General features: G+C 34.4%; 1 protein-coding gene across 7 annotated transcripts in view; it reads right to left on the minus strand.

The window, feature by feature from the left end:
• The window catches only part of EXOC6 (exocyst complex component 6), a 91,237-nt gene that overhangs the window by 28,814 nt on the left and 43,928 nt on the right, over nucleotides 1-18,495 (minus strand). For 2 of the 7 annotated variants that reach the window (XM_035329863.1, XM_035329867.1), the window contains exons 16-20: nucleotides 18,249-18,360; nucleotides 17,156-17,290; nucleotides 13,754-13,933; nucleotides 10,771-10,800; nucleotides 4,100-4,241 (exon numbers count right to left, since the gene is read on the minus strand). In XM_035329863.1, coding sequence (XP_035185754.1) covers nucleotides 4,100-4,241; nucleotides 10,771-10,800; nucleotides 13,754-13,933; nucleotides 17,156-17,290; nucleotides 18,249-18,360 — 599 coding nt within the window. Of the gene's footprint in view, nucleotides 1-4,099; nucleotides 4,242-10,770; nucleotides 10,849-10,873; nucleotides 13,253-13,753; nucleotides 13,934-17,155; nucleotides 17,291-18,248; nucleotides 18,361-18,495 lie in introns of those variants that run through there. The other 5 variants (XM_035329864.1, XM_035329868.1, XR_004751880.1 and 2 more) reach the window with 4 other exon arrangements.

Here is an 18,495-nt window from a genome sequence, read left to right on the forward strand (position 1 = left end):
ATCAATTCTCGATTCAAAGGCAGGACAGCAAAGCTGCAGATGTATTTTGGAATGAGGAGCAGGGAGCCAGGTGACCATCACAGCAGCCTTTAGCCACTTTGCAGCTCTGCTGGAGGCTCCAGCTGTTCAAACACGCCTGGAGAGGAGCCTTGCTGAGGGAGCTGCCAGCTGGCAGGGCAGCAGCCCCCAGCCCTGCCCAGGACTTGCAGCTTCCCCTCAACCCTGTGCTGCCATATGTGACCATGGGCTGAAGGATGGTCTCAAGTGAGCCAAGTTAACCTGACTTCCCAGAAAGGAGACAAGGCAGGTAAAGCAAGGGGCCTCCTCAACAGAGCGCACATGGGTCAAGATTCTCTCTTGCAGTTCTCAACACAGTGTGTGAGAAAGGAGGGACTGGCAGAAATCCCCAAGTGGGGCTGGCCAGGAAGGTAAATTACAATTTGCTTTGTACTAGTTTTCTGCTTGCTGATGCTGTTTCAGGATTTCTTTCACCCTCACCTATTGGCATGGCTCAAAACCTTTCCATCCTTGCACAGATTCACAGCTGGATGAAGAATGACTACTCAACCGTACCTCCTTCTGCAAATTAATGCTGTCTCACAATTTAATTACATTAAAACAGACATGAATTACAATACTATTATTAACAATAACTTTTCCAGCAATCAGAATTTTTGATCAGTTCTACTTAATTAATAAAAAGCTGATGTAAGGTATCTAGATCTGGATGGTGTTCTAAATTAAAGTTCTATGTCCACTTAACCTCATAGCGTGAACTTTAAGGATTAAAACAAATATAAGAAGTCTACATTTGTATTCATATGTCAGCTTCACACAAAAAATATTTTTTTTTCTGTGACAGATGAAAACAGGTATAAAATATTTGTACTGAGGAAGAGCCACATACTTTTGTATGGTTGGATCTCTTCAGCAAAACAACTTGTTGAAACTGCAGCTGTAAATCATTTTGACTGATCCAGAGAAAAATATACAATTACTATGTAATACAAAATTTTATATAAAAATTTCCTCATTTAAAAACTATATTAAGTGGCTTACAGCAATGCGTTTCTGTGAAGATCAGAAAGATAAAACTAAATTTGCAGTTCAAAAATACTGAAATTCAGAGGTTTGTTGGCAGTGAATGTTTGATTCCCTAACACAACCAGTACACATTCCCAAAGTCATCTCAATCTCTGAAAAAGCCAGTGTGCTATTATTTACACCTTGCTTCTCATAAAGTGAGATACAGAAACCCACACCTGAATTTCATCTTCAAGAAATGGCAAATACCTCTCCTCCCCAATCCATTTTCCTCCTTGGGATACTGAAACGCAATGTGCAAACAAAAGGCCATTCTTCATCTTTTGTTCAATGGAACCTAGTACATGCTATTTTCCTGAATACTGCTGTAAGAAACCCAGTCATCATAGTGAAAGATCATCATTGAGAAAGAATGGTGTAAAAACCAAAGGTGAAACACTTTGGTGAAAATATGTAGCGAGAGTGGAAAATATTACAAATAAAACAGGACATCCTGAAATCAAACAAAGCTTTTGGAACATTTGGAATGAACGCATGAAACTGAAGAGCAGAGCAAGACGATCATCACTATTCTTTTTTAAAATCATAAGAGAAGACCACCTCATACTATTCTCAAGGAAAAGTATCAGATACTCCCAGATTTTCTGTTCTGCTTCTTAGAGTTAGGTACTTTGCATAGAAATGCAGCACAGGAAACTGAAATCTCAGCATTCACCATAAGATAAACTCTTTCCCTTCCACCTCCATTTCTTGGAATTCCACTCATCATTCTACCTGGTTGCTATGACTCAAGAACTTCAGCACTTACTGACTTAACAGCTCAGTAACAGACTGTTGGGCTGTTTGTTGGACTGCTCATTGCCTTTTCTGACTAGTAATCACATTTTCCTGCTTTTATTAGGTCTCCTCCATTTCATACTAGAAAGAATAAAAATGCAATGTTAAAAATTAGAATAAATATCTAGAATATTGCCAACAACGTTTAAAAATGTATCTTCAAATATTCACACAACTTATTAGTTCAGACTGCACCCTGTCTATAGCTAAAGTGTCATATCCGTGTGTAAAATACTGTAGAAAATTACTGAATGTTTGTAAATTATTTGCACACTAAGCACTAATTGAAATGTCATTGTTGTATCCATTACACCCGAAGTGTCAAAGAATAAAGCTGGGGGAGGGTGATGAGCAAGAACATAAATCACAGGCGTCTCAGCCAGGCCTGGAATGTGCTTGTGACAGACCTTATGAATGAACTGCAACAGCAAAGCGGTCTCTGAACAACATCTTCTGACAATCCCTTATTCCACAGATTGTAAAGCATCATTTGCTGCAACATATTATTCTGCCAAGCTGCCATCTTTAAACTACTCAAAAGGTTTCTGTGCAAAAAACATTTTTTTTCTAACATGCTTTAAAAGCATTGTAGAAAGAATTGAAGTTTATTCTATTTGCAGTTGTACATATTTCAGACACTAGCAACAAAATAACATGGTGGTAACAAGCTTCCTCTGCTGTTATGCTATTAGTTCAGAAGGCAGATGACTGTGTAGTGGACGCACCAGTTGGACTTGTCTAGATGAATGATTATGGTATCAGCATTATCAATGTATGGAATTTGTTCTGCATCTGGGATCTTTTTCTTTTTTTTTTTTTTAAACTAAGAAACCACACAGATGTGCATATACATACCCCATTTCCATCTACTTGAAAAGAACTCTATCAAATTTGCAATATAAAAATGTATAAATTTGTACTAAAAATGTCAAAACATCATCTGTGTACCTCTATTTGGCCAACTTGTGCAATCACATCATGAAACAAACTTTAACATCACAATCAAAAATATTTTTTTTCAAAACAGACTCTGATAATTCTGTCAGGTCCTCCCATTGCACTGAAAGGCCTCAAGGCTGCACGAGGAAGGACTGTCAGAAAGATGCCTGCCTTGTTATGGAGTTTAGATGGAATGTAACAAACAGGGCAGGAGGATATACTTGTAGTGAAAAAGTCACAAATGCTCTTTAACTCTAGTCCCACAAGAATCATTTAGGATGCTCACTAAATTACTTGAAAACAGATTTCCAATTTCCCATGGTGGCTGCTAATTGAGAAGTCATCAGTTTTCTCATATGCCCACACTAAACACCTGAGGATTTGCAAAACTGCCACGTTTTCAGCAGTCACCAAAATCATTGAGGTCTCTGTCTCAAACATATGAGGAATGATACTTCAGAAATAAATAAATAAACAGGAAAAAAAAAGCATAAGAAACTAAAGATATGAATTTAAAAAGCCTTAGTCAGCCTTTTTGCTGCATCTCAGTCATAAACCAAAAAACAGACATAAGACCTATTAATACCACAATGTTATGAAAGTAACTTCCTTAATACAGCGTAAGAGCTCACCCTACGGTGGCGAGTTCCATGTAAAACACGATAAAATTAGTCCTGCTTTCCGTGACGGGTTCAACAAGTTTTATGAAATAATTCTGACGCTGTATTTTGAATAGTGAGAATAAAACAATATCTGACATTTATTAAATGAGTACTAGTACTCTAGTGAGTACCACTACTTACAGTGAGTAAGGCAATAGTTTTAGGAGAGACAAAAACCTATGTAACAACACAATTAAAACTTGCATTGTAATAAATACTCCCCGGAGGAAAAACTAAATTTCACAGACTTTTGACCTTTTGGTGTGCAACTATAAAACCATAATATTTATATAGTGGTTTGGGGCAATTCTGTGCTAGACTATGGTCTGTTTACGGGATGTACTGATTATGATGCCATTAGCAGTAACAACAGATGGACATTTCAATCAGATACTAAAGTTTAAAATATATATATATATATTTTTTTTTTTTTCCCAGAAATGTTAACATAATTAATCATAAATACTTTTACAGGAGGCTGCAATGCAATACTATTAAAAGAAAAAATAGAAAAGCTTTAGCAGATAATGGAAAAAGATCACTACATAGCTTATGTTGAAGATTTTTTTTGCAATGCTAAGACAGACATAGATAGGAATATGGGAATATCTACTTACATTCACACTGTATCACATCTAAATTAAACTGCTGAATTGCTCCCATGCTTATCTGTTTTAATTCACTGTCCAGTAGCATCTGCATTAGGGATGTTGAAAGATGCTGGCAGGCTGACATGCAAGCTGTCTGTGCCACTTTTCCCTAGTAGAAAGAGCAACAGGTTTTAAGGCAGAAACAAATGTTTTATCAGTAAAGAACGTCTTATCTGATTTGAATTTCTTATACAGTCAAAGTCTTAATGATGCAGGACTTAGGTTAGAAGAAGAATGATCACACTTTTTGTTATTTCTTTGGCCCATTAGCTTCGTTTCTATTAAATCAATTAGAGAACTAAATTAAATGTATGTTAAACAATCAATCACTGATACTTCTTCCAGAATTCCAACAGTCTTGAAGAATACAAGGACATTTCCCAACATGGAATAGCATAATAACAATGTAAGCTGCAGAAGCATGAGTGTGGATTCTTTTTTTTTTTAAACCCAAACAGAATGAAAGGAAGAATGTAAATCAACATGCCACATATTTTTAACAACAGTTATAAATAAATGAATAAATAAATAAATGTGTATATATATATAAACCAAAACCATTGCTTTCAGCTGGGGCATTTATCATTACAGCTTGTGCTAATTAATTACGTGAATTCCATCTCAAAGGTTATTGCTAAATTATTTAAAATATTCATGCTTATCCATCATCTTTCAGGTGCTTAATAAATCAGTGCTGTCAGTAATCAACGACTTGCAAAACGAAATGCAGCCCTCTGCTGTACAAAATAGAAATAAATCTCTAATCACAGTTTAGCAAGTGACATTTTTCATCTCTTTACAATGTATATGTAATCGTGACAAATAATTGTCCAAACCAGAAACCAATAAAACAAATCCCCCAAATCAGATGTTAATTTGATAAATTATTAGCAATTTCATACAGAAAATCAGAAAAATATGGAAATTCTACCAGAGAAGGAAAATCAGTTAAGAGCAGATACCTGATTACATAGCAACATTCAATTCATAGCACTGCAATCTTTAAGAGCAGAGACACCTTGGTTTTCAAATGCAATTATATGAATTTCTGTCTCTGTCGTTTTATGTACTTAAGCCATGCTTTTTCAACTGACTTATATGTTACACTATATATTGAAACAAAGGTAACTTTAACGTGTTTATATGAAAGAAATCATAATTATGTAATCCACCTACTGGGCTACAAACCACTACTGTTTTACTTATATCCATCAGCAAAGTGATGACACCTATTCTCTAAAGCAATGGTTCCCCAACTGTTTTCTGCAAGGTCAGGATGGTCAATTCACTGTTGACTCACAGAAACACATATAAGCAATGAAAAATGGAAAGGACTGACAGCAGTTCACTTTTCCAAAAGTTTGCAAAGTTCTGCTCTAACATCTGAAGAGCCAGATTTTCCCCTTAATAAGACAACTTGTACATAGCATTGTATTTTCATGTATACATATTGCTGCAGAAAGCACATTTGTCCATAAATATTGTGTACTTTAAAAATCCATGCTTTGTTAAAACATAATAAAATTTAGACAATACAATGTAAAATGTTCATTCTCTTCATATGTCAAACAGAAACATTAAAGGACTTTTGCTAATACCTCTGGCATTAAGACACCTTCAACTGTTAGGAGCTTTATATCCAAAATGAGATGTCAGTTTCTTAATTGAACATCTCAGAAAAGCAAATAACATTTTTCACCAAAATAGATGAACTGACAACAAGGAATGTAAGAAACAATGCAAGAACAGCATGCTTAAAAGTCTCCCAAACCCAATGTTAATTACACTGGGAGACATGCAGCTCTATTCCCCAAGCAGAACAATATCAATATGAATGGAAAAAAAAAGGACCAAAAAAAAGTGGGAGAGAGAGAAAAAGGGGGTGAAGAGGGGAATTAATGGGCCACAGTTCATTTAATTACAATGTAGTAGGTTTGAAATATTTAATGGAAATGTCATTTTGATTTAATGGAACAACTAGTGCATCTCTGTTTAATGTACTGCTCCATCAAATCAGCTCCATGTCCTATTTATGCTGCCACTATAATGTAATAAAAGTTCAACCAGATTAATAGGTTGTCAAGAAAAAATTTAACATTTAATTTGTTTTATATGCAAATGATGTTTACTCTCTCCCCTGTTATTATAAGTAAAAGACAGAATTTTATCTTTCTGACAAACATCTGTGGTGATTTCTACAATCTGGCAATTATCAATAGTACTGGAGCACAAGAAATAATGGTTACAATACAGAAATGACATGGTAAAAGTCACTTGGACTTCAAAGAAGTATCAATACATGAACATTTAATGCTTCTTTTAAAATTTCATAAGATGGAAACATCCTAACATTTAAACTATTTCCAACTATGCAACTTGAACTACAGGCTTATTGTTCACATGGTATATCAACAAATGATAGAAGTTTACTACGCATAGTTTATACTTAATATATCACTTGATTTTTGTAAGACTAGAGGAAAAAATTAAGCTAAACATATCAACCTTAATGCTGAATTTAAACTCAGAAAAATACAAACTTTACTGTTATCCTCTTCGAAATTCAGTGCTTCCCAGCGCAAAATATGTTGGATGTACAACATACTGAAAATAATTAAATTCAAATTTGGTTGACAAATGGGTTCCAGTTAAAATCTCTTTCAAAATTTCCATCATTCCCCAATTAATCAATTACTTGCCATTTTTCATAATGCATTCATTTTCATAATGCAGGAAATGTAATGATCTATGAACATAAAAATAACACATTTCTTTTCCAGAATGAAACAAATCTCAGTTTTTAAACACTCATAATATTTTTTTTTTTATTTTTAAGAGGGGGTTGCTGTGGCTACTGTATCAAGCAATTAAATACCTATATTCAGTAGCATGCAGAGATTCAGGAGGCTTCTCACATTCATCTCAGTTTTGCCTCCCATTTGGGAAACACTACTATTATCTCTGCTCTGCCTATGTTAATTGCTGCTATCTACAAAACCTATTCTTCCACTCAACCAATGTAAAGTTTAAGAAACAAGGACCCTATTCTATAAGCAAAAACACCTGCGAACAGTATTAAAGGCAACTGTTTTTTAACCCTGTCTTCACATTTTGCTGAAATACAAGTTTGTAAAAAGAGAAACCCCTTAGACAAACTGCTTATATTTCAAAGGAGTTTGTAAAGAGAATCTGCTGACATATTAAATCCTTTTTTATAGGACCCAAAAGCTTTTATCCTAAGAACAATTGCAGTAAAGAGACATTTGGCTCCTAGGAAATTCCCAAAGGGTCAGCCATATGCATCCTTCCATGGCACCTTCATGGTGCTGCTTTCTAAGACCTATGCTAGCCATCTCAAAAGCAGCTTTCATCATTCACTATGGTGTCAGTCAATATGATTTATGGACTGCATTCAACAAAGTCAAAGCATATAGAATGAGAAATATGACTACAATCTGCTAATTTGTTTTGTATTGAGCCACTTACGAGTCAAAGACCTGATGTCAGGCTGAGAGCAGCAACACAATTAACCGTCCAGTGACAGATTCATCCATCCTCCCTGCCAGGCTGTGCCAATCAAAGACAGCATGAAGCGGCATTTGGAGAAATCAGGGAAAAAAACACCATTCTCTAAGTAGCCTATGGAGGCTTTTGATTGACAGTTTTTGAATATAGCTGCAGAAAACCACCACCCCTTTACCCTCACTGCAAGCTGTGAAATTAGGCCTTTGCTGTCAATCACAGAAACAATAAAATAACACGAACTGCCTTCCTCAGCATAAAAGGAGATAACAAAACTTATCTTAAAATTAAGAAATTAAGCTTAGGAATTAATTTAACATTATGAAATGACAAATAATTAAAAAACAAAACTTTCTGAAAATGAAAAAAAAAACACCCAACTCTTAAACATACAGATTTCATTAGTTATAGTAACCGGTAAGTGCATAGATTTTGTACTCTTTGATTTATCTGCTTCTTTGCTGCTTATAGCAGTCCACACACAGCATATGCATATGATAGTTGGACTTGATCTTAAAGGTCTTTCCCAACCTAAATGATTCTATGACTAAAGCAAGAATAAAATACAACTTTTGAACTATTGATAAAAAACGGGTATATTCAAAAACACAAACAGAGTTTTAAGACTCAATTTTACTTCCAGTCTCTTCTCCAAATTCTAATGAAAATAGTCAAAAATACCTAATTGAATGTAATTTGTAATTTTAACTCTTCACTGGTCATTCTTTTGCAAAGGGTTGTCCAACACTAACTTTGTACCGACAAAGCAGGTAGAATTGTGATAGGAATAAAAGTTCAGATAATTCTAAACTTAGATTAAAAACCCTTACATACCCTCTATAATTTCAAATTAACTTATCTAAAACAAGAGGTATGATTACTCTTTAGCTGTTTACTAGTTCAGTTTTTTTGTTTGTTTGTTTGTTTCTGAGCCAGAAAAGGTTTTGAAATGTGAAGGTTCATCTTTTTTCCTATTCTCAGAAGAACTCTGCCTAATATGGATTTTCACCGCGGTGATGATGAGACAGGTGTAATTTCCCATAATCTACTAAAGCAGCTGTGTGATTTTATGAAAAAAAAATCATATGCTACTCACTGAACTGAGTCTCTCTCCTTTGATTAGTGAAACACATGTACCACAATGTCTTTCAATAAAGACAGCCAAACTTTTCCTGCCAGGGAAGGTGACACAGGAACTAGCTTTAAAGAAGCTACTGTATGGAACCTACATCCTCTCTATTATTTGGAGTGGTAAATTAACTGGAAAGAGATGAGAACAGCCCTAGGGGCACAGACAGAAAGACTCTAAAATAAAACTATAGCTGGAATTCACTCTTACTGTGTCACATACTGAGACTGCTTCAGCTGTGACTCCCAACCACAGCACATCAGCTCCAGTGTCCCACCCTCTGTAAGACATGGATACACATTCCTCAAGGTGCTGCTAGCTTTCTAACGAGATCACCAATCTTAAGACCTCCCCATCAGAAATAAATGAGAACTGAGCACACTACTAAGGACCTTTAATGTTGACAATTGATCCTTAATTTCTAACAACTTTCTTTAAAGCACACTCTTTTGCTGACATTGTAGAGGAAGCATGCTAGTTGGGTGCGATAGCTTCTATCTAGGCTGAGTAACTGAATTAAGCTTTGGTTTTATCTGATGTAAAATACCAGGGTAAATTTAGGTGCAAACTAAAAATCCTGAGAAAACATTATAACCATCCAAAATTAAAAGGAAAAAGAGCAAACGTAATATAATTTTATATACATCCAATGTATTTTCTTGGCAGTCAGGAATAGAATTTGCTATTTAATGGATGCTAGTCAGCTTTACAGACATTCTCTACACACTCTAACACAAGGTACTTGGGATCCACCTCCAGCTTCCTTGGGAATCAAGACACCAAGATTCCCTCTACTGTTTTTGGCATCTAGTCTAAGAGTGCTGTCCTGTTAGAAGATAGTCCAGATGTCCAGCTGCCATTAATACAAAATTCTAATGTACACTACAGACAAATAATAACTGAAGTTTTCTAATGCTACTGTTGAAAATTACTGAAAAATACAGTAAGGACTCCTAGACATAACACTGGTACTACCGTTTTTTTCCCCCTTTTGACTGATACATTTTATTTCTAAATTGTTTTAACATAAATTGAAGGTTTTAACAAATAGGATAAAATGACTGCTTCATATTTGCCCACCTCTTACATGTGTATTTAAAGTGTGTGCTTTACTGAATGCAGGACTATGAGAATATATCTGTGGAACAGTTAGATACTGAGTTTCAAAGCTTTTGCTCCAGTCTTTATCCTTAATCTAAAACACACAACGTCTTGAGTTAATTATTTTTTCCCTGAGGAGATATATTTTTAACTGTAAAAATTACATCTTTGAAAATATGAATCCCCACACTGTGTACGGTAATGTCTTATGCATTTATTCACTTAAATAGTGAATGGCACAGTGCACACTTGTTCAGTTAAGCAGCATACAGCAATAAGATTCAAACACGTTAGAGTTGATAAACCAGAACTCTATATTCTCAGAAAACTACTAAAAGTAACTACATGAATTTCAACTTTTTTGTTATAACAGAAATGCTTATGCCAAATGAATTGATGACCCGAAAATAATAAGAACTCAGAAGAATTTGTAAATGTAATTCATCATCTTCTAAATAAATATATATTTGGGCATACACATTCCCCTGACCTCTGACAGATATAGCAGAGGGACAATGGAACTTCTACTGATTCTTTATTTTATCACTCCACCCCTATTCTGTATGCATGCCTTATAGCTGCATTTTGATACCTGAAACCTCACTTCGAAAAGGTCTCAGCCTCCTCTAAATGATATAATTTGGGATGCAATGCACACCCCACCACCCTTCTGCAAGGTTTTTAGAGCTCCTGCCCTTCAAGTGCATGAAAACCCAGTGTTAGTCATTAACCTGATTCCTGCATGCAATCACACAAGGTACACAGCAAGTCATCAGCAAAATAGAATGATCTTTTTATTAAATGATTAAAAATTGAAGCAATAAGCCTGCAGGCAGTTCATAGTTTTTCAGTTCACATGCTTTTTCTTCATCTTTCATCTACTTACCGACATAGCTGCATGGTCATTGTTGTTATTCTGAGAAGGAAACCAGTAAGGCAATCAAAACAAAAAAATTAAGATGTACTGTCAACATCAAAAAAAAAAAAAAAAAGAATAAAAAAATGGTAGCAATAAAAGGTAAGGAAAAGTTTCAAAAAGTAACAATTATATCTACATAATTCCTTTTTTTTAAAAAAAAAAAGGGAAAAAAACTGTGAACTTCTATAGTATTTTGTCAAGGCCCAACAAAGATTATAATTGAAGTAATACTAATTCAACAACAAAATGTGTTTCTGTAATAAGGACAAGTATGCCAAAATATCGAATTAGCAAACCTTCAAATTAGGAAACATCTGTTGATATGCCTTTCCAGAAAGTTTTCATTATAACAAATAATCGATTCGAAAATACTTTGGTTTTAAAATAAATGCCATGCTTACTGTCATGGCCTATAGAGGCTAACTGCACATTATTAACTTAATTCACACAAAATTTAGAATGGCTTAGGACAGTGCTAATCTAAATGTAACACCATGCATTAATACTTTTTAACATAAAACTAAATGTACTATAACCAGAACATGAAATAAATATATTTTATTTCCCCAAACTGACACTAAAGCACAGTTCATAAATACCGAGAAGACTATAATATAAAACTTGAGAGAAAAAACATTCAGAGATGTAAGATGTTTCTAGCAATTCCATGTGTCTACATTTCTACAGAAATAATTCTGTATAGGCCCATGTGGGATCACAAAAGGAGACGTCCCCATGTGTTTACACAGCTTACACATACATCTAAAACAAGACAGGACTCTAATGGCAGGAATCCGACAACAGCCAAAAAATTGTTAAAGAACATAGCATAACGCTTTTACCAGAAGACTAGATTTTGAAACAGCATCAAAGAGAAGGTCACTGACCCTTGAATGAGACTATGGAGAATGAATGCAGCAGAGTAGTGCCCCAGGCCCTAGCACTATAGCACAATTGGATCCACTATGGTAGTAAGAGAAGAGGTTCCTCTACTTGTCCCACTCTTTTCCTTAGTAAAATTACCACCAGTGGTCAGAACTTCTGTTCTTTGATTTCTGATTACAGGCATGGTTCTGAAGAACTATTTTGCACAGTAGGATGTTTCTGGCAGCAATACAAAAATTGTTATAGAAATGACACTGAGACATTCCAATTCTGTTAATGAAAATGAATACTAAAATTATTCTAAACTTTAACTGTGCCATATGCTAATCTAGTTTTGCCTATGACTCCACAGAACTCACCGTTTTACTGAGTTATGGAACCTAGTTCTGAACTTGCCATAGAAAGTATCTTTACCACAGATTTTTTTCTTAATGAAAATAACTTACTACTATGTATCTAACTAGAATCACCAAAATTTAGCTGTATACACGTTTTCACGTAATCTCCACAGCTCATGCACAACAACATTTATAGGACTTTATGTTTCTACAATCTGCCAAGCCAGAACAGTGAGTGATGCACAGGATAAGCCAAGTTAGAACTCTCTTGCCAGAGCAGACTAGTCAATCATACAGCCCCAGCCTGTTACCTGGCCAGACTTTGAAATTACAGAATAACCTCCTCATAGGAACTAGTTTTCTCCAAAGCTTGGCTTGTGCCCCCAGGCGCTTATTTATAATCCCTTCACGCTTTTCAAGTCCTAATGCCATAGCAGCATCTTTACAATCCTCCTAACAAACTATCTCATTCAAGGAAACCACATTTTCATTTCAGCTTATAGAAGAACATTGTTTAAGTTTCTGTCTGTGCCCCATTTTAGAACAGGTATATCACAACATACAGTCATGATAAACCTCTTTACATCTTTCTCTAGAAGCTGTACATCATTGCTCACAGCTGCTATATGCACATGGCCATTGAGGAGCAGTGCCATTTGTTCAGAGTGACAAAAAGTGACAGTGAAATTAACTAACAAACATGTTATTCTTTATTAAATAAAACACTTGACTTACTTGGCATGGAAGCACATGCCTCATACTTCCATTCACATAAACATTATGTGATACATCTTGAGTTGGTTATAGCTTTGAGTAATTAAAAAAAATAGACTGAAGAATCACAACCACTTAACATGATTTAGAAGACCTGAGAAGCCTGCTATGCCAGCAACTTCAAACTTTGCTGTGCACATAAATAAATTATCTTTTACTTCCACTCTGGAGCCTCAAAACATTCTATGCATTGGGAACTAATTCCTGATAGGCATTGCATGTGGGTAAAGCAATCGGACATCAGTGTGACGGCAGCAGCCAAGGACAAGCTGATGAAAAGCAGATGCAGTTCAAAAGACTTACTGAAGTTACTCCATACTTACAAAGGTATAAACTATTATGATGATAACTCAAATTAGAAATTGTATTTTTTTTTTATCTTAAAGCAAGGAGAAATCAGACAACAGAATATAACAATGAGCACACAAAACAGGTTGCCAATGCCCTTTTACCTAGAACAAAGTGACAAAGAATATATTTGAATAAGAACAAGGACTTGATTCAATGAAGCTAATTTAACAAGAATCAAATGACTATTTAACTAAAAACAACTTTGGAGAACCTGAGGCCTCCAGAATATTCTGCACAATTGCAGGACTTGCACCAATTTGGTGTCCTTTGAATCAATTAATGTATATACAGAACTGTATACAGAAGGCCATTTGAGGACTAGCCTGCTCTAGAAAAACACCTACGTTCTTACACAATTTGTAAATTAGCTGTTGTTATAATTATTACTAAAGTATTCAAAAGCATTTTTCTAATTATTATGATAGATAAGCATCATCAACATACTGAAAAATCTGAAAACACATCTGTATTGAAAATACCAGAAAAATTAATCTGCTAGCATGTATGCAATTCACAAATCACATATTTATTCAAAATGTCAGTATTTTAAAATAAAATAAAGCTACAATGGCTTGAAATTAAACATAATTTTCAACACTTACAGGTAAATGAGTAAAAACTTGAAATGTGCTTCTTAAAAAGTTAATAAGGTCCATTAAGTATCCACTGGCTCTTCCATCTGATTCAGACATTGTCCAATCATAGTCAGCAATTTGAATAAATTCATCTATTTTTTGGTTAAGTTTTGTATATATTTCTCCTTCTGCAGCATGCCTTGCATCCTGAAAATAAATAGTGCACAATTGTCAGAATTCTAAAATACTACTAGAACATAGGTAAATAGTTTTGATCAATTAAACTGAAGTCTTGTGTTTTTCTCTGATACAATGTTTACTTACCCTCTCTAAAAAAGAGAATAACAAAAGAATGTAATTTTATCGGTTACAGCAGGAGCTCCAGCAATCATAGGAATTTTATATAATTAATTTAATGCTGTACATCTGAAGAATATGCATCATTTTGCACCCTCCCTTACATATCCTAATCATAACACACTGATGCAGAGCACTCCCCTAGTTCCTCAAACTCCTTTTTGTTCTGCCACCATCTAGACCCTGCTTTTGGGCCAGTCGACCTAGAAATGATCTGATCAGAGATAACATCTAGCATTTACTGTGAAGCAAGTTTATGATTCTATCTGCCTTACTTGTTTAGGACAGATCCTCATAGAAGCAACAGGATCTACTTACAGATGCTCAATAAAGTGTATCTTGCTGAAAAGGCATGCTTTTGCCAGACTGGAATTTAATGATACTGAAAAAATTCCATACACTGATCCAAGCTCAAGATGAAACTATTCAATGATCTTGAGAAACAAATCAATAAAGAAGTTTAATTTTAAATGAACTGGTCAGTTGCTGAGGGTTTTACAGAGGAAAAATACATTGGGTACACTGGAGCAACATAAAAGTGGATAAAATTCCCATTGCAAGTTTCCTCTAAGATAAACCATCCCAAAATCATGGCAGTTCAGACAAGGTGTAAATAAGAAAGTAAAAAGGGGGAAAAAAATAAAAAATAAAATAAATAAAAAGGCCCTGAGCCTAAAGGTGGCACCAAATGTGTGCATCAAATTCAATTTTCAGCCAGGCTCCAGGCTGTGAGGCATTTCAGGAGGAAGTGAGCAAGCATATGGTCCTGCCATGTAGCAATTTCAAGGTATGGTTCACTAAAAATGTCATTTTAACTGCCAAACCAACTTATAAAAGCTTCCACTAAACAGCTCTCATCTAACACATAACAATCTGTGAACCTGTAAACGTCTCAAACAAAGGAGTATGTTGACATTCAGTTTTGTAGATGGCTATTAATGTAACAGCTTCAATTAAAGTTAATTCTTTGTTTACAGGTTCTAATTAATGATGAGACCTCAGCTTCAACAATCTGTACGAACTAGGCTAGCAAATACATCTGCTTAAATTTAGTGAGATTACTTGGTTTATAAAACAAACAAAACCCAAGTCATTTATGGAGTGGCTGTATCATCTTCAACAGTTAATTGATTCTACTAAATGGCAACGACAAGACCAGCCCATCCGTTTTTGTTTCTGGAAGCCTGGTTTTGGCTACTTTTTATTTTGCTTTGCCTATTGGGTTACAACAGCAGCAGTGTGCAGCCAACACTTTAAGCAAGGACTGTTGTACACTGTTCGCCGAGAAAACTGTGAACAGATTAGAAACCCAAAAATTACTTCTGAAAAGCAGCACTGTGAATCCCATGCACGATAAAGAATGAATTAGCAGTAGCAGATGACTCCAAGAGGCAGATGCAGAGGAAGTATTCCATCTCTTAACTTGATGACAGAATTGCATCAAAAACTGATTTCAAGAGACAAAGAAATACAATGGTATCTACATCTGCAGTCAGTCATCCAAAGCTGGAAAGTATAGCTGTAAATACTGAAAGCTAGACAACTGTTTAATTTGATAAAATGAAACTAGCTTTACTTATTTATTTATTTTTCCTTCTAGCCACATGAAACAATGCTTCGGGAATTTGAATGGTATTTTAAAATGACAATTTATATACAATATAAAATGGGAAAAACAGTTCTCTAATATAGTAGCAATTAAATAGGTCTGAAGGTTTCTATTAAAATATACAGTGTAGATGTATTTGTAAGATCATCTCATGGAATGTAAATGTGATCAACACTGCTAATAAAAGGAGATTTTTGATCATTCAGAAAGAATGGACATGACATGACTTGCCACCAGGAGATGAATTTAATAACTGTAGAACATACCAAACTCCATGAGGGCCCAGTTGCGGAACCACATGTAGTTTTTCATTAAGATAGAAAAGGGGAAAAAAAAAGAGGGATTAATGAGAAAAGAATGTTCTAAGAATGTCTCCAGGGAAAGAGATGGGAGAGAAACCAGAAAAAAATTCTTATGTTTGTCACTGTTCACTCTGTATTGTGCCATATGCAAATTAAAATACACATGTACACTACTGGTATATAACAAACAAACTACTCAGCCTGTATCTAACACGATAGGTCAAAACCATACTAGCAGGACAATGGTAACCCAGCTACAGCTGCTAAGTCAGAACCTTTCTGCCTTGCTTTATTCATTAAAACCTTTGGAAAAAAAAAAAAAAAAAAAAAAAAAGTTAATGGGAAAATTATTGGATAATAAGTGGAAATATTAACTGTATTGCAATGTTGATGCCACCTAACCCATCTTTAAAATGTATGCCAGAGGGGATATTATAATAGGATACGTTACATATTGTACCAAGGGGAAAAAAAATTAGATGCAGAAAACAGAATTACTCTAAATAGGATTAATTCTCCTTATCCCACCTTCCTTCATTTCAGTGTACAGTGTAAAACAAAAATAAAACAAAAAAACAAAGGGGGGAGGGGGACAACAACACATACCTAAAGTTTAAGTTATAGCTGCTTTGGAATCCCTTCTAACTTTTTTTTTTAATCTTCAATTTCTTCCCCTTCCTACTTAGGATAGCTATTACTATTTAAAGATAAAAAAATACTAAGGCTTTTTTTTAGATAATTATACATTGATACAATTACTTATATTTAGCCCTATATATTCCATTTCAATGACCATTACTGCACATATAAATTTAAAGGCCATGTAAATAAAATTTGAATTCTAAAAAGAGTATTTTATGCTTTGTATCACATTCTTAATGCTGCTTTTATATTATGATTACACAATCTGAAAATATACCACAAATATTTCTATTGTAAAATAAAAATTATCTCATATAATGACAAATTTCAGATAATACTAATAGCATAAAAAGTGTTTATCTGCTCAGTGTTATATATCAATTCTTAACAGTTCTGATTTTTTACAGAGTCAAAATGAGAAAATGTGCAGCTTTCCCCTCATTCCCTTTCATTTAACATTAAAATCACAATAAATGAATTAACTTTTCATGTGGTCATGTAACAGAAGACAAACGATACCTTAAATGTAGAAAGTCCATAAAGTCTTGCAGTGTGAACAGTCACTTGTGAAATGTTTGTAATGTTAGATATAAAATCCTCAAGGTATTTACAGGCTTGTTCCAGGTGGGTTGTGTTTATGATGATTTGAACAAGCTACAAGAAACAAACAAATATTATATAACACTGATAACACAGATTATGCATAGTAACTGACATAATAGTGTAAGAGTGCCATCCTCACTACACTGCCTGGCTCCAACACATTTCAGTGAACCTTACCATAATGCTTGGTAAAATAACAGTTTTCTCTTTTGAACATTTTTCTCATAAAAATATTGTCTTGATAATTAAATACCTCAAATACATCAGTGTTTTTTGTATATCCTTTAATATATTCTTGTGATAATTAGAATTCAGAAAACTATCTCAGAAAAATTGCATGGCTTGTCTTACTAACATGGCCATATATGATTTTAGAGCTTTTCTCCTCATCATCTTTTTTAAATTTCATCTATAAAAGGGATTCTTGCAGTTTAAAAGCAACATTCAATATGACATAACACTGCAGTAATGGCAGCAGTCTAATGCCTTTTCAGCAGTATCATGCATCATCTTTCAGTCACCTTCTCTCTCCTGACCTTCTATGTGCCTGCAGTGAATGTTCATAGAGTGATTTGCTATTTCTCCCTATCTTTTTTTTAAAGGAAAATTAAACTTGGCAATATCCTGCTAAGTGCTAGACAGAAGCAGAATACAAGAATTGTGCCCTGTACGCAAGAAAAGTAGTAAGCGTTTTCAGGTAATTTCTTGCAACCCCCTGTTTATCATACAGGAGACAAAGCTCTTTCATTGTCACCTATCTCTCAGTAAGCATCCTTATGTAAATATACTTCCGACTAGACCCAACGCTGTATTTTTTTTATTTATCTATATAGTAGGTATTGACAATTCTTCATACCTCTCTCACCTTTTTAAAATGTCAACATTAAAGAAAACACAATTTTCTTTTATTACACAATCTTAATACTATATTATAATACAATTCACAAGAATAGTTTTAGGACTAATTTTCTTAGAAAAGTACAGTTTTGAGTATGTATTTTAAACTTACCTCTGTTAAACCTATATGAGGCTTCTTAATTAGGTTCTGTAAACAACTACTTAGAGTTCTGGTTAGCAGCAAATTTGTAGATTTTCTGAGCATGTCATCTATTTCCGTTGAGCTGAAAAAAAAATGCAGTATAACTGTGCTGTACATGACAATACTTGTAAGTAAAACTTATTTTCTTCCTTGTAAAGAGAAGTTTTCATGTTCGGAATTACCTATATGCATTGAATATTTGGTTGCTTCAAATCGT

This window comes from Oxyura jamaicensis, chromosome 6 (genome assembly GCF_011077185.1).
Source record: "Oxyura jamaicensis isolate SHBP4307 breed ruddy duck chromosome 6, BPBGC_Ojam_1.0, whole genome shotgun sequence".
Taxonomy (NCBI): Eukaryota; Metazoa; Chordata; class Aves; order Anseriformes; family Anatidae; genus Oxyura; species Oxyura jamaicensis.